Source organism: Apodemus sylvaticus, chromosome 8 (genome assembly GCF_947179515.1).
Source record: "Apodemus sylvaticus chromosome 8, mApoSyl1.1, whole genome shotgun sequence".
In the NCBI taxonomy this organism is placed as follows: domain Eukaryota; kingdom Metazoa; phylum Chordata; class Mammalia; order Rodentia; family Muridae; genus Apodemus; species Apodemus sylvaticus.
In genome coordinates, this window is record NC_067479.1 from 81,092,288 (window position 1) to 81,115,247 (window position 22,960).

The following is a 22,960-nucleotide window of genomic DNA, read 5'->3' on the forward strand; positions in this document are numbered from 1 at the left end:
AAGTGTTATCTTTTTTACAAGCAATTCTTCTAAATAATAATTTAAAAAATTAAAGAATGCAGGCCACTAACTAATGTATAGAATTCATCTTTTAAAAGACTCCATGTAAGCCAGGTGGTGGTGGCACACGCCTTTAATCCCAGCACTTGGGAGGCAGAGGCAGGCGGATTTCAAGGCCAGCCTGGTCTATAGAGTGAGTTCCAGAAAAAAAAAAAAAAAAAAAAAACCAACAACAACAAAAAACAACCAAAAGGCTCCATGTATACCCATACTGGGATATTTATAGGCAGGGAGGACACATCACAATATATGACTTTATCTAACTTTCCTCTAAAGCATTCTTTTTTAAATATTTTAAAAATTATTTTGTGTGTATGAATTCTTTGCCTGAATGCATATATGTGCACCACAGGGATGCCTGTTGGATCTCCTGAAACTGAAGTCAGGGAGGGTTGTGAGCCACTATATAGGTTCTGGGTTTAAAACCCACATCCTCTGTAAGAGCAACAAGGGCATTTAACCACTGAGCCAGCTCTCCAGCTCCGGCTCCTTTGAAAGGAATTCTTTAGCGATGATCTCTGTGTCCTTTGTACATAAAGAGAGTATGCAACTATGTAATGAACTAGAAGCACAAAATCTGGCACAACATTAACCTGGGCAGGCGACAGAAATGCTAGATTGCAGGGGTTCCTGCCCACAGTTTATAATTCCAGCTGCCCCAGACCGAGGTCCCAGTTGATCACTGCTCATTCAAAGAACCATGCATCCATTTCTGTTCTTGCTAACTGATGGGAGGAGGAACCAGATATAATTATCTGCCTTGGTTTTTTTTAACATCTGCATTGCTGTCAACCTTCTATAAAAAATAAATGAATGAATGGATAACTTTGGTGTAGTTTACAAAGTCCTGGCTGTGTGTGTGTGTGTGTGTGTGTGTGTGTGTGTATGATCCTGTTAGTAAGCCTGTGTCTTCCACAGTAGAAGCTTCCTCTCAGATGAGGTTATTGAGAGCCCATAAGTGTAAACAGAATTTAGAATGTAACATGCTTATAAGATGCTTCTAAGCCAAGATCCCAAGCCTGTATTTTCACCAGGTCTTTATTACAAACTTTTTGACAACAGCCTTATCTCATGTCTATTATATCTTCTTTAAGCCTCCCTACTTCCCTCACAATCTAATTGGCTAATCTCTTCAGGAATGGAGCTAGGAGTTACATTTCTTTACATCATTTTATCCCTTCTTAAAACAACAAGAAAATGTCCTGAGGGTGGTACATTTCTTTAATCCCAACATTTAGGAAACAAAGGCAGGTAGATCTCTATGGGTTCAAGGCCAGTCTGGTCTACACAGTGAGTTCCAGGCTAGCCAGAGATGCACAGTGAGGCCCTGTCTCAAAATGAACAAGCCAGGTGCTGAAACCCTCTTCCTACCAGAGGTATTAGAGGATGGTAGATAGACTAGGACCCAGTGAAGGCAAACTGCAGTGGACAGCAGCAGTCCTCGCCTGGCGAGGTCCATGGAAGATGCCGGCCAGCCCCAAGACATGAGGCACACCGAGGAGGAGCAGGAGATTGACTACACCCCCACACAAATGAACCCCTAGTCAGAATGTGCCTATGCAGTAGATGAATGAAATCTCCTCCCACAAGCAGCAGGCAGTCATGAATGACACCCAGTTCCTGCTGGGATCTAGGCTAACTTCAGAACAGCTGAGTCAGATTCTGCATAAACCCAGAGGACATTACTGGAACTGTGGATAAAACATGCTAAAATCCAGCCAAGCCTTCCTACACACCACTCTGCAAATTCAAAATACGACTGCTAGTTGTCATCAAATAAAAATAAAACCTGCAGGAACTGGGGAGATGGCACACTGGGTGAAGAGACTGCTGAGAAAACTCAAAGACCTGAGTTCAGATTTGGAGCACCCACATTAAAAACCTGGCTTAGTAAGAGTCTGTAATGTTCATGCTGGGGGCTGGGGGTGGGGAGGCAGAAATAGATGAATCCCTGGAGCTCAATGACTAGCCAGTATAGCTCAGTCTGTAGCTCTAGGTTCAGTAAGAGATCTCTCCAAAAAAGGGGGGGTGGGGATGGGGAGATGGAGGAAGACACCTGACACCAAGTTCTCTGCATACATAACACCACAAAATGTGCGCACATGTATGCATACAGACACACTTGCACAAGCATACACACACACACACACACTTTCAATTTATTATGAACAGAGAAATAAAGGAGACTCCTGAAAGGATTTCATGATCAGTTTAATGACGGTCATTTTGAAATGTTGGTAAAGAGACCATCTCTCATTCCCAATACAAAAAGTTGTCCAGTATGGTAAGAGACAATCATGAGAATGTTGTCAGACATCACAATCTAGGTCCCAAGTGGTTAGAAAGCAACTGGGAGTAACAGCAGCCCCTTTCCCTCAAACAGGTGCCCAGAGCTGACCTTGGTCTGTCATCCCAAATCTTTGACAAAAGGCAGTAGCAGAAAAGGTCTTGACCAGCTGTTTTTGTATCATGTCTTATAAATTAATATTCAGAAATGCCTCACCATTTACAGGCAAGAGGAGATCCCATTTTGATTAATAGCCCTCAAGTTAGGCCCTACAAAACTCTGCATTGCAGGCCCTAAGGAGATCTTAGTCTGAGCCAGCCACTCCTACTTTGTGAAAGTCAAGGGCTCCTGCACTAGTGAGTGACACATTCCTGAGTCTCTCCTCAGACCTGCAAAGCCTGTTTTCCTCTCAAAGTCCAGACACCCAGGCAGAGGTCGCAGAAGCATCCGTTTCCCTTAAGGAAAGAAGATAATCATAAGAATACCCTTTACATTAAAAGAGGAGGAGGAAGAAGAAGAAAAAGAGGAAGACCTGAAAAAGAGACCAAGGTACACAGGATAAGAATGGAACACACAGAGAGACCCTGAAATGGGCAAGTCCAAAATAATATACCCTATCTTAAATACCTAAAACATTACAGCAAATATTTAAAGGCTAACATTCCAAATTCTAAAGTATTTTTCTTATTTATTTATGCTGGGGATTGAACCCATGGCCTCAGTTATATAAGATGAGCTATATGGCCAGACCTGGTTGGTATTTTTTTCTTTTAAATCCTAATGTCTTTGTTTCTCTTATGTATCAGATCTTCGGCATTCGTGGGACAGCACAGTGGGATTCAGAAACGTCCTGATCGCCTCAGCCACAAATCCAACCACTCCAACCCTAAGCTTCCATGCTTACAGGAGGGAAATGTCAGACAGCGGTTAAGCACTTCCTGTGTGCGAGCGTCCTGTCTGCGAGCTGAGTGCATTATCTACTGTAATAGATTGCTTTAATTTCCCACCACTGGTTCCGCTCCTGGTGCCATTCATCCATTCGATAATTGGAGAGAGTTTGTATCTACCCAGTGCTTGGCACACAAAAAGTGCTAAGAGAAATGGAAAAGAGGATGGAAGGGGGAGGGGGGACACAAATTAGGGTTGAGCATTCCTCATCCAGAAGCCCAACTCTGACATGCTGCAAACACTCGAGAGCTTTGAGCATCCACAAATGTCCAAAGCAAAAGCAGCAATATTCCATTCTTCTCTGCAGCCTTCCTTAAGTGTGGCAGCTCTGCTCATCACGCTGGCCTAGCTTACCTCACCATAGGCTTCAGAAGAGGACAAAATAGCTGCATAGGTATAACGCACCACCAACAAGCCACACGTCGGTGACCCAAGCCACCCAGAAGGATAGCAGGAATATGCTCCCAAAGCCCTTTACCTCTGCTCATCTGCTCTTTGCTCCTGCCCCTCCCCCATTGTCCTCCTCTTCCTCTGCCTTGTCCTCGTTCTGTTCCTCTATTCTTCATTCCTGATGACTCATAAAAGTTATAGAATCTTCAACTCATAAGGGACTTTAGAAATCACCCCAAAGGGCACAGACTCTTTTCTTAATGAATAAGCCTGGATTTCTGCGGCAGAGAGATGCAGAGAGTCTCTGAATTTTTTTCAAAGTGGAGTATCGGCAGCATGCTCCCCCTCCCCCTCCCCTGTCTCATAAGTGATTGAGGTAACTCAGGAAGATGCTTGGCACAGAGCAGGCACTTATTAAGTAAGGGTCTATCTTGGTTAGACGTATGATTCTCCACCCAGCCCAAGTCTTCTCTTTCTCTGTTGAAACCCAGTCTCCTCTTCAGTGTATCCACAGTGTCTGGGTAGCTCGAGACAGGACAGTTGTTCTTTATTTTGAGCTGACTGCTATCTAGATAGAGAATTCAACTCCTCTACTCCAAACCAGTTCCTGAGTGGCCAACCACAAACAGTCCCCTGCTCATTTTCCTCTCAGTGTCCTGGGTGTCCAAGTGGCTTCTCTCATCACCCTCTCTCCCCTGGCCACATCCCGACTCATGCATCTCTTCAAAGCATGCATCCAAAACTGCACTTCAGTCTCCGGGGACAATCTGGCCAACGGGGCATGACTGCTCTGAATATAACAGCTGTATTAAGGGGTTTAGCTGGGGGGAGGAGCACACTGTGGCACTACTCATGCGTGGGTTCCAAGTCTGCAGAAGCCCAAGTCCTTCCTGGACGCTCTTGGTGAGTGACGCCTCCCCAAAGTCTTAGGAACACCGATGCAGAGCTATTTCTATTACATTCCACAGCTTGGAGGTCACACTTCTGCTACCAAGTTCTCAGCTGTGCCACAAAGTTTGCCACCCTCCTGACAAGCACGGCACCTCAGTGGTGCACTTTAGATTTAAAACTCTGCTGTAGAGCTTCTCACATCCTGACCTAAAGACGCGGTTGAGCACTCATGTAGGCACATCTGGAGGCTCAGACTTAACCTCTGGGACTATCCTAGACCTAGGGAAAAGCAGACCCCATACCAGCCATACTCGCTGTCCCTTGGCCACTTCTAAAGCACACGCCAACAGGCTCCTGGGAGCCTGTCTAGGGAAAGAAGCCCTCAGTGCCCTAGGCAATGAGCAGCCCTATCATAGGGCATCCAGATTCTTTGTCCTTTCTCTCATCCTGGCTCTTTTTCCTATTGTCTAGGATCAGTGCCCAAAATAAAACATCTGCGTGACCAGCCATTGCCTTGGGCTCTGTTTTCCTGGGGGCCCTGGGCTAAGTCAGACTCCATTGGCAGAACAATGGTACTGAGCACGTGTACCCTGAGGCACCTCAGCAGAGCCTTCCCTTCCCTGACAGGCACCAGAGCCAAGCCTGTCAATCACTGAAGCCATTCTAAGGCCATACACCAGACTTCACACCCAACCCCAGACTCTTTATTTGACTCGTCAAGAAATAGGTGCTTTGTCAAAGCTATGTTAAAACGTAAATAAGTGACACCCAGCAGAATTCCTGTGGCTTCCCCAACACAGCAGCCTCTCAGAGAAAGCTCTCCTTCCCTCTCTCCCACTAACTTACAATTGAAAGCAAAAGGACATTAACCCTGCAGGGAAGAGCCTCCCTATTCTTAGAAAACTCAGGCTGTTCTCATTTCTACACCCAGTGCTTGCAAATCACAGTGTGTGTGTGTGTGTGTGTGTGTGTGTGTGTGTGTGTGTGTGTATGCATATACAAGTGCACATGCAGAGGCCAAAGGTCAGCATTATGTGTTGCTGTCTTCCTTTATCACTCTTTACCTTTTGGGGGGGTAGATAGGAGGGGGTCAAGTTCTCTTACTAAACCTGGAGCTTACCCTTTGAACTAGCCTGGAAAGCCAGGGTCCCCCAGTATCCATCTATTTCCTCCTCCGAGTCTGGGATTCCAGGCATATGCTTTGGATGGAACCCAAGTTCTCATGCTTGTATTGTACAAAAACCACTTCAGGACCTGAGCCATCTCTACAGCTGCACGAATCATGGTTTGAATGCCCTTCTGGAATACTGTACAAGAAAACCCACACCTTAACAATCTCTACAACACAAAGAACCTTCTTCCTCTTCATCCTCCTCCTCTTGTTCTTTTGGAAACAGGATATGACCAGGTAGCCCAGGCTAGCCATAAAGCTCCCTTCCTTCTTCGCGCTTCAGCCTCCTGGGCGCTGGGATTACAGGTATGCACCGTCGTACACTACAGGTATGCATTTCTCCTCCTGTGCCGTTTTCAGACTGAAATAATCACTTAACCTGGTGGCTTCGATAACTGCCTCTGTTCCTCTAAAATGCAAAAGTACCTTGACAGCACTGTTGTAGCCACACTCTTAACTGCTGCAATGACACCGGTGTCCATGCACATACAGGAATGCATACAATGCTTGGCAATACAGCCTATGTATGTATGCTGCACACACGTAATAGATTCTACTGACAGATCAGGATATGCCATTTCAGAAATTCCAATATCTATGCTGTGTAAGAGAAGGCTAAGAAAGTGGAAAGAGGTTCCCCCGATGTGGCCTCTGGAATTCACATTCTTGTTCTTTCCAGCTCGCCCTTGCAGTCCCCTAGCATGAAGAAAAATTAAAATGTAAAAAACAGTGTCTTTTCAGGAGCCTTGTTTTCTATGCCCCCGATGATATTGGGGAGGGGTAGGGAGTCATATGACTTTTCTTATACGTAAATATCTTTGAAACCACAACTGCTTGGATTGACCCAGAAACCATTCCCAATACATCTCATGGGGGTCATGAAAAAAAATGAGGCTCCTGGAAAGGATTATCAGAATGCTTGGAAATTTCAACAGGGTCAATCCAAAAGGACTATCTCAGGGCTGTGCCATGACAGAACTCCAGCTCTGCCTGCCTCAGTGGCAGGCTCACTTCAGTCTGTGTCCAAGAATCAGGCAATGAATAATGGCTGAAAACTGTATATAAAAAGTTTGGTGGCGTAATGGGTGATCACCATGCAAAGATGAAAGCGGTCCTGGCTCAGTGCCTGTGTGTCTAAATAGCGCTTGAGAAGGATTTTAGGCCAGCAGTTCCATCGTATGAGAGTCATTAATATCACTGGAAGGTATGCTATACTCTTGGAGCTAAGCAACCCAAGGGGATTTTTCAAGGCCTGGGGAGCCAGCTGGGTATGGGCTTCGAGGTACAACTGACCACAGAGCACCCTGACTTTTCTCTTCCACCTTTACCTCCCAAAGTTAGCTGTCACCAAAGGAAAGGACTTCCTTCATTCAACTGGCAAAGCTACCCTAAAAGATTCAGTAAACCACCTTTCCCCTACACAGCAAGTTCAAGTTGTCAAAAGAAAGAAGACCCCATCTAACAAACACAAAGCTACGTAACCGTGATCTGTATACAGCCCAAGCTTGAAGACTCTAGCGGCCGGGTGACACTGCCGGAAGTGGGCATGGTGGAGTGAGAACTGGGTTTAGGAGAGCCCAATCCCAATCCCAGACCAGCTGCTCATGTCTGCCAACCCAGTGTGCCATCTAGCAACCTGGGAGAACCAACCACCGTTAGCATCTATTCAAACGTTCTTCAGCATAGGGGCTTCCATTTCCCATAAACTTTCCTGTAAGTTTACACGTGCAAACTAAAATCTTGTGAGACACACCCAAAGCTTGAATGTTACTGCATCAAACCGTCACCTCAGCACTGCATCACCTCGCTAATACTGCATTTCCTGTGCTCAAAGTCAGATCCACAGACCTCCAACACCAACATTGCCGGGGAAGGAGGGGGCTCAGAACAAGCAAGGGTCTAGCCTCACCATGACACCCTTAATGAGGGTCTGTGTCAAGCCCCCAGAATGAATTTGTCTGTATATGAAATTTGGGAAAAGACAAACTTAAATCACTTTGTCTTTACCGATCAATGTTTTAGAAGAGGTGCTTTACATGAGGTCCTAAACAACATTGCCTGCAAAAGCATCGCACAGTGAGGAACCAAGGTATCTGTTAACATGTCAGACTTTCATGGACCTTTGGAGAGGCGAAGAAGTACTAGAGGATCAGATGTTTTGTTTTCCTACATGTAAATATCTTTGAAGCGATGACTCCCTGCACTTGCCCAGAACCCGTTCCTGATCTGTGTCATACCTCCCTCTCTAATATGCTCACCCATTCATGGCTGTGATGCCTGCCCCTTGTGTGGCGTATACAGGGAGCGTCCCTTTCTATGTGTGATTTCTCTAGTAAACTTGGCATCACACTGAAAGAGGCCGGTGTCTCGTGAGCATTGAGGCACATCTTTCCAAATGCTAGACTCAAGTCTCCATCATCCATTCCTCTTCTTACATTATGCAAACGGCCCAGTTCTTGCCCCTTCGGTCAAGTCTGGTCTGGTTCTGTCACTAGAACCATAACACACAGCAACTGTGTGTGGTGTAACTATCATATTTGTGTTTGTGTTCCATCTACAAGTTGAGTGGAAGCTCCTTGAGATAAATTACTACCAGGGCTCCCCTTCTTGGCAAAGCACCCAGCTCTTGAGTAGTTGGGGAGTTTGCCTGAACTGATGAACCCTGGCCCTACAGTTTATTACTGTGTGTTCCTGTCTTTGGTACTGTCCAAATGGTCATATCTAGTGTACAGGAGAAGCCATGGAATCGTTTGAGCTTTAACCAGTAAATTAAAACGGTAAAACTGTATTATATGTTGATATTTGGAGTGGGAACTAAATCCATGGACTGGCTTGTGGGAGCTAAGAAGTCCAAGAGCAAGCCAGTTTCTGAGCGCTCCACATTGGCTCTGGACTGCAGGCTTCAGGATAGAGCCTGAATCTTGACCGGCATACTAAGAGAGAGCACTCGTTCTAGTTCTGAAAGTTCTGCTTTCTTTGGGCAAATCCTGCCTCAGGCAGCTTCCAGAGAAGCAAAAATAGCTCAGAAGAGACGCCTGATTCGGCATCTTAATCTAGGAGTGGATAATGAGTTCAGCCAGGCCTCAGGAGAAATCGTTAGGAGGGATGAAAGGGCAGAACCAGGCTAAAAACTCGAGAGGTGATTCTATTAAGAGAAACAGGAAGTTCTGAGCTCCCCATTTTGCCAGGCAAATGAAGTGATATGAGCACTTGACAGGTGACTGACCACCTTCCACCTCATCTACTCTGTACTGCCCTTCCTCCTCAGAACCACACCTCTGAAGGACTCTGGGAAGTTCTCAGCCCTCCCAGCCTTCAGCTTGCCCTCTCCTGTTTATGTAGACACAAACAAGCCAACTTGACTGCTGTGAAGTCTGCTCTGCATTTGCTTTGATGAGATGGATTCTAACCCATTCTGGTAGCTGAGGCCAGTGATCAACCACAGTCAACAGTCAAATCCAAGTTATTCACTGCACAGGGTGTGAGCCGTAGCATTGGCTACAATATGCAGTTGTAACTTACTGGCCTCGTCTAGAGCAACCCAAAGATAATGAAAACACCCTGCCTGAGCGACATATTACATAGAAGCTCCGTCTGTGTATTCACTCAACCTAATGAGTTCTTTTCACATTCACCAACTGAAGAAAAGAAAACATTGATCATTTACTTGGAAAAATTAAGTTGGGGTTCAATTTTTAGAATAACCAAGCTAAAACACAGACGTTAGTTCATGGTAGTGACATCTTTTCCAGTTGGCTCCAACATTTCCTTGATAAATTTTAAGTGCAATGCTCTTCATTGAGGAAAACAGCACTGTGCCAGTTCCCTATAATGAAAGACAAGTCCAAACCCGAAGGATAAAACAGAGCTTCATTGGATCATTAGCCAGGAACTTCTAGACAATGAGCAACACAGTTTATCACCATCATGACAAAATGGAAATTGACTTAGTCGTCCTGTCTGACAGATCTCAAATCTGCACTCCAAGAATCCTCAATGACTTCTGCCTACCTGTAGGCGTAGATGAACAAGCTTGGGGACAATACCTTTCTTCTCTTTCTAGCGCAGTCCTTCTTTCTTCCCTTCATACTGGTGCTGACAGCAGCCACACTGCCTGAGACAATGGCACCAAAGGAAATTGCCAGAACCAAGTTGCCTCTCTTCTCCACCTCTGTCTCTTGGGGGAGGAGCATGTATCCCAGGTCATCTCCCCACAAGACTAGCAACACAGAAAGACAAACACAACCCTGACCACACACATGGCCACATCCCACACTATCACACCCACACTTTGTATATACCATACTACCTGTACCATACATATATAGCCACATAGCACAATACTGGCACTCACATATCACACACATCCTACATACACTTCACACTATCCACACTTCAGCATACTCACAGACCCACTATGATCACCCACAGTGTGTGTGCATATATACGTGTGTGTATCCACATTCCTACATGCCACTCATACAACCACACATCATAGAACTCAATACATACAACATACATCCACCATACACACTATACTTACTACCCATACCATACATATACACTTAAATGCCACACCATTTATACCCTGCACCATACATAATACACACACTTAACACACATCATATGTATACCATACACATACCACAGACCAGTCATATATATCATATATACACATATACACCATACTATCAACATGCTACACACTAAATACACCAGCTATATCATATACCACATATACCATACTCCCAAATGTCACATATCCATATACCATATGCTATATATACATACATACCACACACACACATACACACACACACATACACTATACTGTCCATTACACATACAAATCCACACATCACACTACTCACACACATCCCCACCCGCCATGCATGCATGTTGCATATACCACATATTCACACTACCCACACAACACACGGACACACATCAAACACATCGTACAATCTATGATACTTATACCACACACATCCCTCCTATCACCGATCCCCTTCCCTCTTCCTTCCCAGCATGCCCCTGCACACTGGGTCCACCAGGGCTTCCAGTCACCTCTGCAGAATGAACTCTAAATTCCTTGGCTGACTATGCCAGGCACACAACACCATTTCTGTTTTTAACTTGCACATCTTTGAGCTTAGCTACACGCACTCACTGTCCCCTGCTGTACCAGAACAACTGTACACATGCTGTTCTCTTGACTGTGGAAGTGCGTTTACCTCTCATTGTAATCATCTTTATGCAGAAGCATCCATATTTACCATTCAATATCCAGCTCAATGCAGGTCCAGCTCAGTGCAGGAACCACTTGCTGCTGGACACACGCCGCCCCAGCATGCCTCTCCCATATGTGTTATGACCATATCTATGCTCCGGCACGTTCGGTAGTTATTCACTCAACACTGAAATTATCTATCTTGGGCCAGGCACTGGAATGCAGAGGGTTATCTCTGCATTTCCAATGGTAGGCAGTCATAAATGTTTGCTGAGTGAATAAATGAAGAGAAAATCTGTTAATAATATCATTTATCAAGAAAACCCCCTGTGCTATGCTCCTTTTGCTCTGTTTGTGATCGAAGAAGTCAGGTAGGGCCAGCAAACGGCACACCCATGCTATGGGAACCGAGTCAGAAAGCTACAGAACAGCATCTTCCCTGAGCAATGAGAGAAGGTACACGGTGCCCTGCAACCTCCAGCCAGTCACATCCCAACCTCTGCCACTTCCCACAGCCCCGGAGTCTCTGTCGTTTAATCATGGGTAAGCAACAATCTTCCTTTTAGACACTAACTTACTACAATCACCCATAATATGTACATAATATGTCCCCTCAGAATTGTGCAGTTTGTGAGTAAAAGTCTTTATGGGTTTGGCTTGTACATCTTGATTTATCACATGCTTTTCACCAATAAATGTAATGCAAGCACAAATGACAAAAGTCATGAGCAGCGCCACCCATTCCTCTTCTTCCTCTTCTTCCTCTTCTTCTTCTTCTTCCTCTTCTTCCTCTTCTTCTTCTTCTGCAAAATTTTGAGTGAAGTTGTGGAGTTTCACTTTTGCTGTAATGTTAGTATCGAAGTACCTGATAGTCCCAGAAACCAACCCTGGACTAGTTCGCACTGGGCCCTTACTTAAGGTCATGAGGGTACTGGGAACAAGTTGTTACTTAAAGAGGGCACATGGCCCTGCCATCCTTGACTAAGTCTGTAGTGAAAAGGCAAAACAGTCACACCAATATACAGGAACTACATTAGTGCAGCTTTCTGAAACTGCAACAAACAATACCAGCAGTGATCAATTTACAAAGAGAAAGAGTTTGTTTTGGCTCATAGAGTTGGAAGCTTCAGGCCACAGTTAGTTGGTCCAGGGTAGTGAGTGCATCATAGCAAAGCAGCTCACTCAGCTCAAAGGCAGAGAGCCAAGCAGAAGAAGGGGCAGACCCCTCTCTCCTCTCTTTAAAGGCTCCCACCAGACTCCTCTTAGAGGCTCCACCCCCTTGCAGCATTTTGAAGCTGGAATTCAAGCCTTTCGCACGTGGACCTTTGGGGGCATTCCACAGCAACGCCACAGTAGAAACTGAGTTGGCTACTTCCTTTGGATCTCTGGTGGCCATGAACCTGAGGCACAGACTAAACCAGTGAATCACTAGTTTCTTAATAAGGCTGAGGGAGTGAAAAGCTAGCGTTAAAGAACGCCCACAGATCTCCAGTGAACCACATTCAACATGCAACCTATTTAAAGCCATTGCACAGGAATTTTTTTTATGAGAATGAAACAAAGTCTCATAATACAAATTTGTGTCTCATCTACAGAATTATAACCCCCCCCAATACTAAAAGGAATTTGTGTACATTTAAGTGTTGATTACAAAATAAACAACACAAGACAACTAGGACATGGGAAACCTGAGCCACTCAGTGAAGGAGTCACTGCACAGCCTAGCTAACTGAATCATTGAAGCACACCAGAACAGTTGGGAGGTTATCACCTCGGGTGTAAACATTCCTCATGTACACTGAATATTTTCTTGTCTTCTTAAAGAATATTTTTTAAAGGTATCTTTTGGAAATTAGCTGCTACTGCCAGTAGACAGCAATCACTGGTTTGTATGACCACGCAGGGATAACTTCAGAGTTGGTTAAGGGTGCCTACCTTAGTAGCCCCAAGGCTTCAGGGCTTTTGATCCAGTTTTGGAGATATATTTGTTCTGTCTTTCCTAGAGGTTATGGTATTTGAAGTCACTTTTCACTGATGGTGGTAGAAGCTTTGCATACTCTTCTAAATATGTGGCTATGTGGACTAGTGTTTAAAATTCTTTAAGGGTTGTATACAACCCTTGGGGATGTAATTCAGCTCGAAAGAGTGCTTACCTCACACACACAAGGCCCTGAGTTCAATCCCCAGCACCACATAAGCCAATGTCATAGCACACATCTCTAGTCTTAGACCTTAGGAAGATTAGAAGTTCAAGGCACCTAACACAGCAAGTTTGAGGCCAGCCTGGGCTAAAAGGGGGTCTTGCATTAGAAAAAGGAAAAAAAGGATTATATCTAGGGGGGAAAAAGGTGTATTGTAAGAAAGCCAATGTTTTCTACATATTTTATACCATCTTCTCTGAAGGCTAACCAGATTCTTTTACCCCTGTTTCCTGGTCCTTGGCTAAATGCAGAGAAGGGCAACAGGTTTGCTTTGACACATGTGGACACTTTCTATACACCATCCTCTGATGGAAACCTTCCCTCACTTCTCTCAACAGCTTGGCCGCACAGCAAAACAAGGATGAAAGGTTTCTAGGCTGCAAAAATATTTAGGTTGAAAGATTAACCCATAAGCTAGAAAACGGTTCCTATCATCATATGCAATAGTTTCGTATTTTATTTTTCTATGTCATTTAGCAGCACAAATTGGTAGATGTTTTACATAAATATATTCAAATTTAAAAGAGAAAAATATGCAATGTGCCTCAAAAGCAGACATAATTCTAATTATTTTTGTTTGTTAAATTATAAGATGTCTACATGAAGCCACTTATTTCTATATCATACATTTAACTGCTTTGCTTATTGACTTGATAGCTACTCTGTTGGAGAACAAAGTCCTCTTCACTCTCGAAAGGGAAGAAATGTCGGACCAACATCCGAGTAACATAAAGACAAATTATTGTTAGTTTAACCAGACCCAGGGCTTCCTGGAGTCAAAGCCTTGGACATAAAGGACTGTGCTTAGATCCTCTGCATTCTACAAAAGAAAAGTTTACATAATCCTGTTGGTCAAATCCAAGGAAGCGAGTTTAAGCAGGTGACCAGCCCTGCTTGGACATTAGTGCAGAAGCAAGGCGAGCAGATCATCAGTTTCCCCCGTCATGTTCTACCCCCAGAGCAAGGAAGCTGGCCTTCAGCTATTTATAAACATGGCACTCAAGCTTCTTCAGCAAGGGGGCCCAGCCAGCCACTGTGCCCTTCTGAGTCGCTGGGCTGGGCTACCAGGCCGGGGCTCAGTGGAGTCCCCTCAGAATGACCCTCCATACTTGGCGGTTAAGGATCCTTAGGACACAGTCAGGAAAAAGCCTGCGGGATTTCTAGTTCCACTTCTACCCTAGGAGTCTATATAAGGAAACATCCCATTCTAGTGTGTCCGCATCATAAGCGCTGGATCAGGCAGGAGGAATGAGGAAGCCACAGGCCCTCACCTCTGCTGTCCTGAAGGCTAGCTCACTTCAGCAGCCTCCAGTCCCCACTGGACTGGACCTTGTCAACAAATGGCAACCCAGCCCTTGGGAGTCTTGCAGACTCACAGCTATCATGGAGCAGCTGAAAGAGGACCCTGCTTTCTTTACTCTGCATAAACACTGGGGGCTCTGTTCACCCTCCTGCAGCAGCAAGAACCAAAGAATTTCCCTGCTTCCCCCCACCCCCGCAATAAATCGCCAGGTTCTCCCACATCGCCTCCCCCTCCCCATGTCCACCTCCCCTTACTCGAGATACAATTTGAGTCTGTCACCACCCATAATGGCAGATGTCAAACCGCTGGAAATTGTCCAAGTGTATTTACTTTCTGTAGTGGTTGCTTTGACTGTAAATACTAAAAGGTTACTAATAAACAATTCTGTTCTGGTTCTTAAAGTTTCCTAACAAAAGCCACACGCCGTGGAGCCCAATCCACGCCTGGTCTTCCCACAAGATCTCTTATCAATGCGAATAACGTCATGACCAGTAAGTGTAGCCACATCACAGCCATGCTGCGAATGTCATTTTGACAGCCTATAGCGTCACCTACATATTATTCGGGAAGACAGACCTCTAAAACAGTGCTATCCGTGGGGGTTGGAGGGGAATGAATAATAAAATTGCATTTTCAGGTATTCTTACAGCCTGTCTGAGCTCGGCGACTGAAGGGGCAGTCCCGAGCTTCCTGGTGTATTGCTGAAAGCCAGCGAGCCACGTTACCCGAAAGAAGCGCGGGGGGGGGGGGGGGGGCGGTGGCAGAAAATCCAGACTCTACGTGACCTGACTTACTTATTTCCAAGGAAAGCGCAGGAGAGAAAAATCAATCATTCATGCTACCCGTAGCTACCACACGGAATGGACTAAGGAGTTCACAATGGTCAAAGCCCCAAAGCGGACAGGGGAAAGTGAAGAGGGATCGGGTCCGAGGCAGATGCTCAGAGCCCCGGGGCCAGTGAGGACCAGGTCCCCGCGGAGTGGAAGGGGGGGGGGCGGGGGGGCGGAGCCCGGGCGGGAGGCGGGGAGACTGGATTCCCGGAGAGCCTCGGGCTCCACAGCCGCGCACTTACCCGGGCTGTTGGCCTCTCCTTCCAGGACGTGCAGCTCGGCGCAGTCGGCCAGCGAATGCTCCAGGCAGAGCTGAAGGAAGCGGGCCTGGGTCTGGCTCACGCGCTTGAGCAGCGACAGCAGCGCAACAGTCTGCTCGCACTCGTTCCAGCCCTTAAACCAGCCCGCCAGCACCCCGACCTGGTCGCGAAACATCATGGTTAGGGGGCCGCCCTCCGTCTACGAAGCCCCTTGGCTCTTCTGCCCGCCCCAAAGTTTGGCGGAGCCGCAGCCCCACGGCCTCCAGAGACGCGTTCTGGTTCCAAGGTCTCCGGTGCCCGGGCGCTGCAGGTACTGACTCTGCTCCTGCCTCGCTCTCCTCTCTCTATCGGTTCAGTTACGTTCCGGTGGTTCTGGTTGATTCTCCAGAGACGATGACAGACAGTAGCACGGAGATATTTTAAAAAATAGCGATTAAAAATGTAAATCCCTCACAAGGCACAAAACTGAATGAAGATCGCTCTTTCCCCCTTTCTCGCAGCTTCAGGATGGTGATTTCCGGCGTCCTGGGGTCTCCTCCCCGCTGGGCGGCAGCTCGGACCCTTCACACCCGCATTCCCAAGCGGTAATCACTACTGAAAGGACAGAAAGAGCTGCAGTGAGACCTCGGCACGCGGACTAGAGCGTCTAGGGGGATCCGGGCGTGAGGGGGAGCTCGTTAGGGGGTGTGTGGAAGCCAAGGCTGGGGGGGGGGGTGTCCCGCGAAGGGAAGTCCCCTAAATTCCAGCCGGCCCCTCCACACTCGGATGCGAGAGCTGAGCTTTTGCACAGCTTCCTTCCCAGGTGCGGGAGGAGACCCCGCGGCTTCCTGTTGCTGCGGCTGTGACCCGCAAGTGCTCCCTGCACACCCCACCCGGAGTGGCCTCTGGGGCTGTGTCTGCGAACGCCTGCACCAGCAACAGATCCTCCCCGCGCTGAAAACTTGCAATGCGGCTGCGAAGGGGCGCGGGGGTGGGGTGGGGGCTAATGCAAAGCAGAGGCGGTGACAGAGGCAACCAGGGTTCCAGCCTCCTCCTCCTCCTCCTCCTCCTCCTCCTCCTCCTCCTCCTCCTCCTCCTCCTCCTCCTCCTCCTCCTCCTCCCATTCCTTCCCTCCCTCCCTCCTCCCTCCTCCTCCTCCCGGAGAAGCAGCCGTACGGCTGCAGCTCCATCTACAGCAACAGCCAGCATCTCCGCCGCCAGGCTCCCCTCTGGATTTAGGCCGTGAGCAGCCGCAGCGACAGCTCGAGACAAAAATAAACTCTCCCTATCCAAAGCTCCGCGCGGCTCAGTCAGAGCCCTCACTCCCCAGCGCCGCGCCAGCCCACCCGGGAGGTTTCCCTGGGCTTGCTTAGCCCATAGCGATCAGATGTGTGTGTGTGTGTGTGCGTGCGTGTGTGTGTGTGTGTGTGTGTGTGTGTACACGCGCGCACGCGCGCGCGTGTGATTTAGGCATTCTGCCCCCGTCCCTGCCGCCGCCTGCGGGCCTGAGCGTCCTCGCCCTAGGGTCCCAGGCCCAAGGCGATGCGGTTGGGGGCGCACGCCTTACGCGGGGACCTCAGGAGCCCGTAGCACGGCTTCCCAGGCGGCAGGGCGGTCCCCGAGGGAAATGCAGATTCCTCCCTTCGGCACACGCCCCCCAAGGACCTCAAAGAAAAAAGTTAGGTTTAGGGGCTCTATCGTCCCATCCCAGCTCCCATGGCGCGGGGAGGAGTGACTAACTGCCTGGCCCTCTGGGGACGCTCGCTTCCAGCATCTGCCACCCAGAACTTCTGGGTAGAAGAGCGAAGCCCCCCCGGAAAGGGTCGGAGGGACCGCTGGGTGCCTCGCCCGGGACAGCAGAAGGAACGCTCACCTCCACGCAGCTCATCCCTGCGGCTCGGGGCCCTGCGCGCGGGTCCGGGGCCGTAGCAGCAATCAGCGGGGTTGGGGGCGCTCGGAGCGCGGGCTGCGGGCCATGCCGTCGGGGCTGGCGGCGCGCGGAGAGGGCAGCGCTGCGGGTTCGGGGCGCTATCGCTGCCGCCACTGCTGCCTCCAGTGTCGACTCGCGAAGGACTGAGCCGCCCGGAGCTCCCCACATGCTACTGATTAACATACACCATTACATCATGGGCTTGGCAGGGAGCGCCCGAGCGGGGGGAGAGGAACCCGGGCGGCGGCGGCGGCACGCGGGGGAGTCGGGGGGAGGATCCCCGGGCCCGGCGGGCTGCGGGTTGGGGGGAGGGACGGATTCCTAAGCCCGGGCCATTGAGGAGGAGGGAACCAAGTGGGAGGAGCAGAAGAGCACAGATTGGAGGAGTTGCGTAGCGAAACGCAGAAGTTTGGGGAAGGGGAGGGGTCCGGGCAAATTCCTCCCGTGTTCTACGGCGGTCAGGGCACTGGAGCCGCCCGAGCTGGGACAGGAGTGAATCCCAGACGAAGCTGGACCGGAGCGGGAACGGTGCTGCCACCCGCCGCTCGCCCTTAGGAATGTGGCTCGCCAGGTCCAGTGACCCTTTGGCCTGGGACCCGTGGGTGGCTGACTGGTGTAGACCGTAAACACCCGGAGTCACTGTCTCTGGGGGCTTGGACGGCTTCCTGGGATCTGGGACGCGTGAAATAGCAGAGGGCGGCGAAGGGCACAGCGCTGGGCTAGACGTTCCTGGCCGCGGGGCTCCACGAGGCCCTTGTCCAAGAGACGCAAGCATTGTCGGGTCGATCACCCTCGGCCCAAGTCGGGCGCTGGATGCCCTTTCCTTTATGGTCCCCGAAACCCGCCTCCGGCCTCGCTTTCTCGGGAGGAGGAGGCGGGCTTCGGAAGCCTGATCTCAAGCTATGCCTGGCGCGCGTCTGTGGCTTGTGGCCTGGAGCTGTGGCCCCAGGCGCCCTGGGCGACGGGGAGGCGTGGCGAGACCACTTGTCAGCACCACCAAGCTTGGGGGACACAGCTTTCACCTGTGCCTGCAGAGGGCGGGGCCAGGGGCTGGGCCGGGATTTGTCGCTGGAAGCTCTAGGTCGCCTACTATGAAATGCATGCATGGGTCAATTGCCCAAAAGAAGGGTTGGCTAAAAATACCCTAAAGCCTAGACGTATCCGCACCTTCTAGAGTGAGCGGTCACAAAGGAACTCGGCCAAAATCCCGCCTGATTTCAGAGGAAATGCGGAGCCTTCGAACTTGTTTACGGGGAGACTTGGGAGCATTTACAAAGGAGAGCTGGAAAAGCAAGCGCGGGCCTGCCTGCCCTGCTCTAGCTAGCACAGATTTTAAGGTAAAGTATCCAAGGCCTTATTCCTCCATCTTTCAGCTCCCACGCTTGAATCTGGATTTCCAATCCTTTCGTATACCCCGCTCCTCGGATTTCATTTCTGCTGTGCGTAGGTCCTGTCAGTGTGACAACACCTCCCATCTCTTACGGTATTGAAAGGGCTTGTGGGGAGGCACAATGTTTTGCCAAGGTTTCCATTATAACTGAGGATGTGAATTTTTAAAAGTTCATTATTAACCACCTAGGGGAGGTATCTGCATAATCTGATGACTAGTTTTCTCTTTAAGAAACACTAGTCCTGGAGTCAGTGTTTGACATGATGATGATGATGATGATGATGATGATGATGATGATTATAGAAGCAGGACAGCTTTACAGAGTCCCCACCCCACCCTACCCCACCCCACCTCCCTCCCCAGCTTGTCAGCTATTCCTTGGTTGTACTTCTGGCAGGGAATGGGGAAGATGCTGAGAGATAGGGTCACGCGGTGCTAACTCAGCCAAGGTTTGTAGATGTCCCCCAGTGGACTGTTGTTGTTATTGTTAAAGAAAATCAAAGATACACCAGTAACGTAATTATTGTCTTCTGCTACTTAAAACAAGGCTAGTAAAGCAAGGGGTCCCGGCAGATGGGAGTAATTGCAAACAGGGCGACGAAAGAAAATAGCGCCATCTACGGGAGAAGCGTGGTTCTGACAGCCTCTGACCTAGGAACCAGTGTCATGCTAGAAGTCTTTGAAGTCTTGCTGTTCAGCATAATTTTGCATTATTTTGCTTCTCTTGGTGTTTGCTTAGTAAATAATATTCCTGGATAGGAACTAAAATGTTCAGGTGTTTGAGAGATTATTGATTCCAAAAGGGTCAGTTTCATAATTGCAAGGGCAGAAGAGAATTCCGCAGTCTTGTTTTATTACAGGTATCCCCAAAGAGCCTATGTTTATGTCATGTCGATGAAACGTCTAGAAGAAGTAAGATACATTGCCAGACAGCCCTTGTCTTTTGCAAGCTTGAGAGACAGTTTGACTCCGCAGTGCTCACGACTAGTTACAGAGGCCTGCCGGGAAACCGGCCTGGCAAGAGTGTCCTGCAGAGTCAGAGAAAGACCCTGTCTTTAGAAATAGGGTTGAGAAAACATAAGACACACAACAGGGTGAGGAGGTACACACTTCACAGACTTACAGAAGGATTAGAGGTGTTTATTCCGTGAACTGGGAAATATTTGTAAATCTCTGCATAAAAGTATATGGCCACTTTTCACTCAACCATTCAATGAATATGTATGGAATACTTACTCTGCACTGGATCTTCAAGAAGGAAGACAGATGACAATCTTCATCCAACATGGAAGCTTATATGACATAGGAGTATTTACCATATGAAGAAATATATAAACAAAAGCTACATTCCTCAACATATGTAATTATTTAATATATTAATAAAATATAAATATTCAATATTCATTATATATGGCATATAAAAGTGTGTGATATTACCCTAAAGTATAATTTCTTCCCTAACATGGTAGGGTTTCTAAGGATTATTGGGGTTTTTTTCTCTCTTTTCTACCATAAGCTTAAAAATGGAAACAAAATGCTGCATGAGCTCACGACTGCTGCCCCAAGTCAGAAGATGTGCTTAGGAATTACACTGGTAATGTTCCTGGAGAGCATTGTCCCACAGCTGGAAGGCCTGAGTTGGATTCCTGGCACCACAGAGGAGAAGCGAGCACTGTACTGTCAGTCTTAAGTCTGCACCTCCAGGAACTGATGGTTGAGCCTCTTTGGCTTCTTCCTTTTCTCTTGCCCTGCCGTCCGGACCCAGGCTCCCTGCTGCAGCTCTTAGCTGCAGACAATATTTACATTTCAGATTCTTCAGGTTGGAATATAAAGACTAGGTTTTGAGTATTTTCTGCTTCTTTGGGCTTCTCTTCAATAAATCTACTAATTCATTCAACGAGAAGCACTTATCAAATATAGAACATTATGCTGGTCAAAGAGGAATTGAAAGGTAAGAGAAGCAGTGATCTTTTGACTCTCTAACTGAAACCCTGAAGTATACTTGTGATATGCATGTACAGATGCATACACATACATACTAAACATACACACAAGTGTGCTCGAGCATGCTCGCGCACACACACAAACACACACACACACACACACACACACACACATAAGCACATATGCAGTATCAAGTGAGTCACATCAAAGTCGAGCCAAGATTCAGAGTTGAGAAAACCCGAGGCAGGCCTTCTGCTAAGAAATGGAGAGAGTCACTATGGTTCTGGTGCCTTCTAAGTCTGAGCGAGTGTTAATGGAATGAATTGCTTTAGCCAAGATGGACAAGATTTTAAACGTTGCTGACATCCAGTAAGAGGTGGATATATAGATATTGTTTGTATCCATATGGTATCTGGAGAACTCCATGTTTGTGTGTTTTATCTTGGCAGTAATAAGTAATACAAGGAGAGAGAAGGCACTCCTAGCAATAGCCCTTCTTGGATTACCTGGTAATACAATTTAATTTTTAGAACACTACTAAAGTAAAAGCACTATTAGTGAAGGCAAACAGTATTAAAGTATAAGATAGAAAAAATGTTTATTTCAGCACCATTCGAAGTAACAAGAACAGAATAGAATCATGGGTCAGTAAACTATCAAACATCTACCTCAATGCACCTGTTTTCCAAGGTAAATGATATTTGAGAACAGTGCTTCCAAATACAACAAATCAATGGACACCTAGAGGAACAGATAAATAAAATAACACGTGGGAAAAAATACAGTCAGAATATCAAGTATAGGATGGGTGGTGAGTGTTTGACAGATAATTTTTCCAACTTCTCAGAGTTTAGAAATCTTTATAGTAAGAGATTCAATAGGAATAGGTCAATGCTATACAATGGCCTGGAAAATTTATGCTCCAAAAATCTGTTCTACAGTTCTATTTTTGTGATTAAGGAAGTTAGCTCTAATGGGTAAGGAGGTTGAACATTTTTAAAGAAGCGGTACTTCCATTTGTGTCAGGAAAATTCAAAGGCACTCTGAGATTCTGTCTCACTCCAGCAGAAGGGCTGTGATCAGGGAAACAACCGACAAGTGCTGTCTGGAAAGGCTGTGGAGTGTGAGGAACATGTATCCACTGTTGGTAGGTTATTAACTAGTGCGGCAGCTGTGGAAATCAGACTGCGGTCCTTCAGAGTGGAAAAAGGGTAACTAGCATGCAACCCAATTCCCTACTCCTGAGCTTCTCCCAAATACTGTATCCTGCCTGACACAGAGACACCCACATGCCTGGGTTTTCTGCTGTTCTGTTCACAATAGCATGGGAATGGAGCCAGCCTAGCTGTCCCTCAACTGATGACTGGGTAAGGAAAGCATGACATATACGCACAAGGAAATGTTATTCAGTTGTCAAGAAAACTGAAGCTATGAAACTTACAGAAATAATTGCTGTAACCGAAAAGGATCATATTGAGTAAGGTGAGCTAGTCTCAGAAAGATACAACTGTCACTTGTACCATGAAAGTTTAAAGAAATTAGGGAAGGAGGGGAAGCCCAAGGGAGACGAGAGGGGCAAGAAGAAGGGAAGAAAAGGAACAACCAAAACTTGTAATGAGATTTAATTTTCTGTAAGTCCTCAGTCATTCCCAACCTGAGCCCCAGCTTTATTGGTAATAATCCAACCTCATTGCCATTATGACTAATAAATTCCTCAGTATATCTACATTTCTTAAAATGATGCCTAGAAAATACTGTCATTAATTATGATTGCTTGAAAAAAGGTGAATGGAGTTAAGAGGAGCTAACTGAAAGGCCAGTACATCAATGAAAGGCCAATGCACCAATGAAGGGGGCGTAAGAAGAGAGAATGGGGGTTAAGAGGGTGTGACACGGCGGTGTGGGGAAAGGGGGTGCCCAGGTAGGCCCATGTCCAAGCACCTCTTCCCCCTGAGGGACCACACACACACACACACACACACACACACACACACACATACACACACGGGCATGGTATAGAATAGAGTTTATTCAGAGTAGAGGGTGGGAGTTAGTGGTAGAGAAAGGCAGAGAGAGAGAGAGAGAGAGAGAGAGAGAGAGAGAGAGAGAGAGAGAGAGTAGTGGAGGCCAGCCATGACCACATGGA

At 47.4% G+C, this 22,960-nt stretch overlaps 1 protein-coding gene across 2 annotated transcripts in view; it reads right to left on the reverse strand.

Annotated features, from left to right (window-relative positions):
- Positions 1 to 15,749, reverse strand: part of Samd4a (sterile alpha motif domain containing 4A) — a 221,675-nt gene extending 205,926 nt beyond the window's left edge. For both annotated transcript variants that reach the window (XM_052191698.1, XM_052191696.1), the window contains exon 1: positions 15,554 to 15,749. In XM_052191698.1, coding sequence (XP_052047658.1) covers positions 15,554 to 15,749 — 196 coding nt within the window. The remainder of the gene's footprint in view (positions 1 to 15,553) is intronic.
- Positions 15,750 to 22,960: the final 7,211 nt, after the last annotated feature.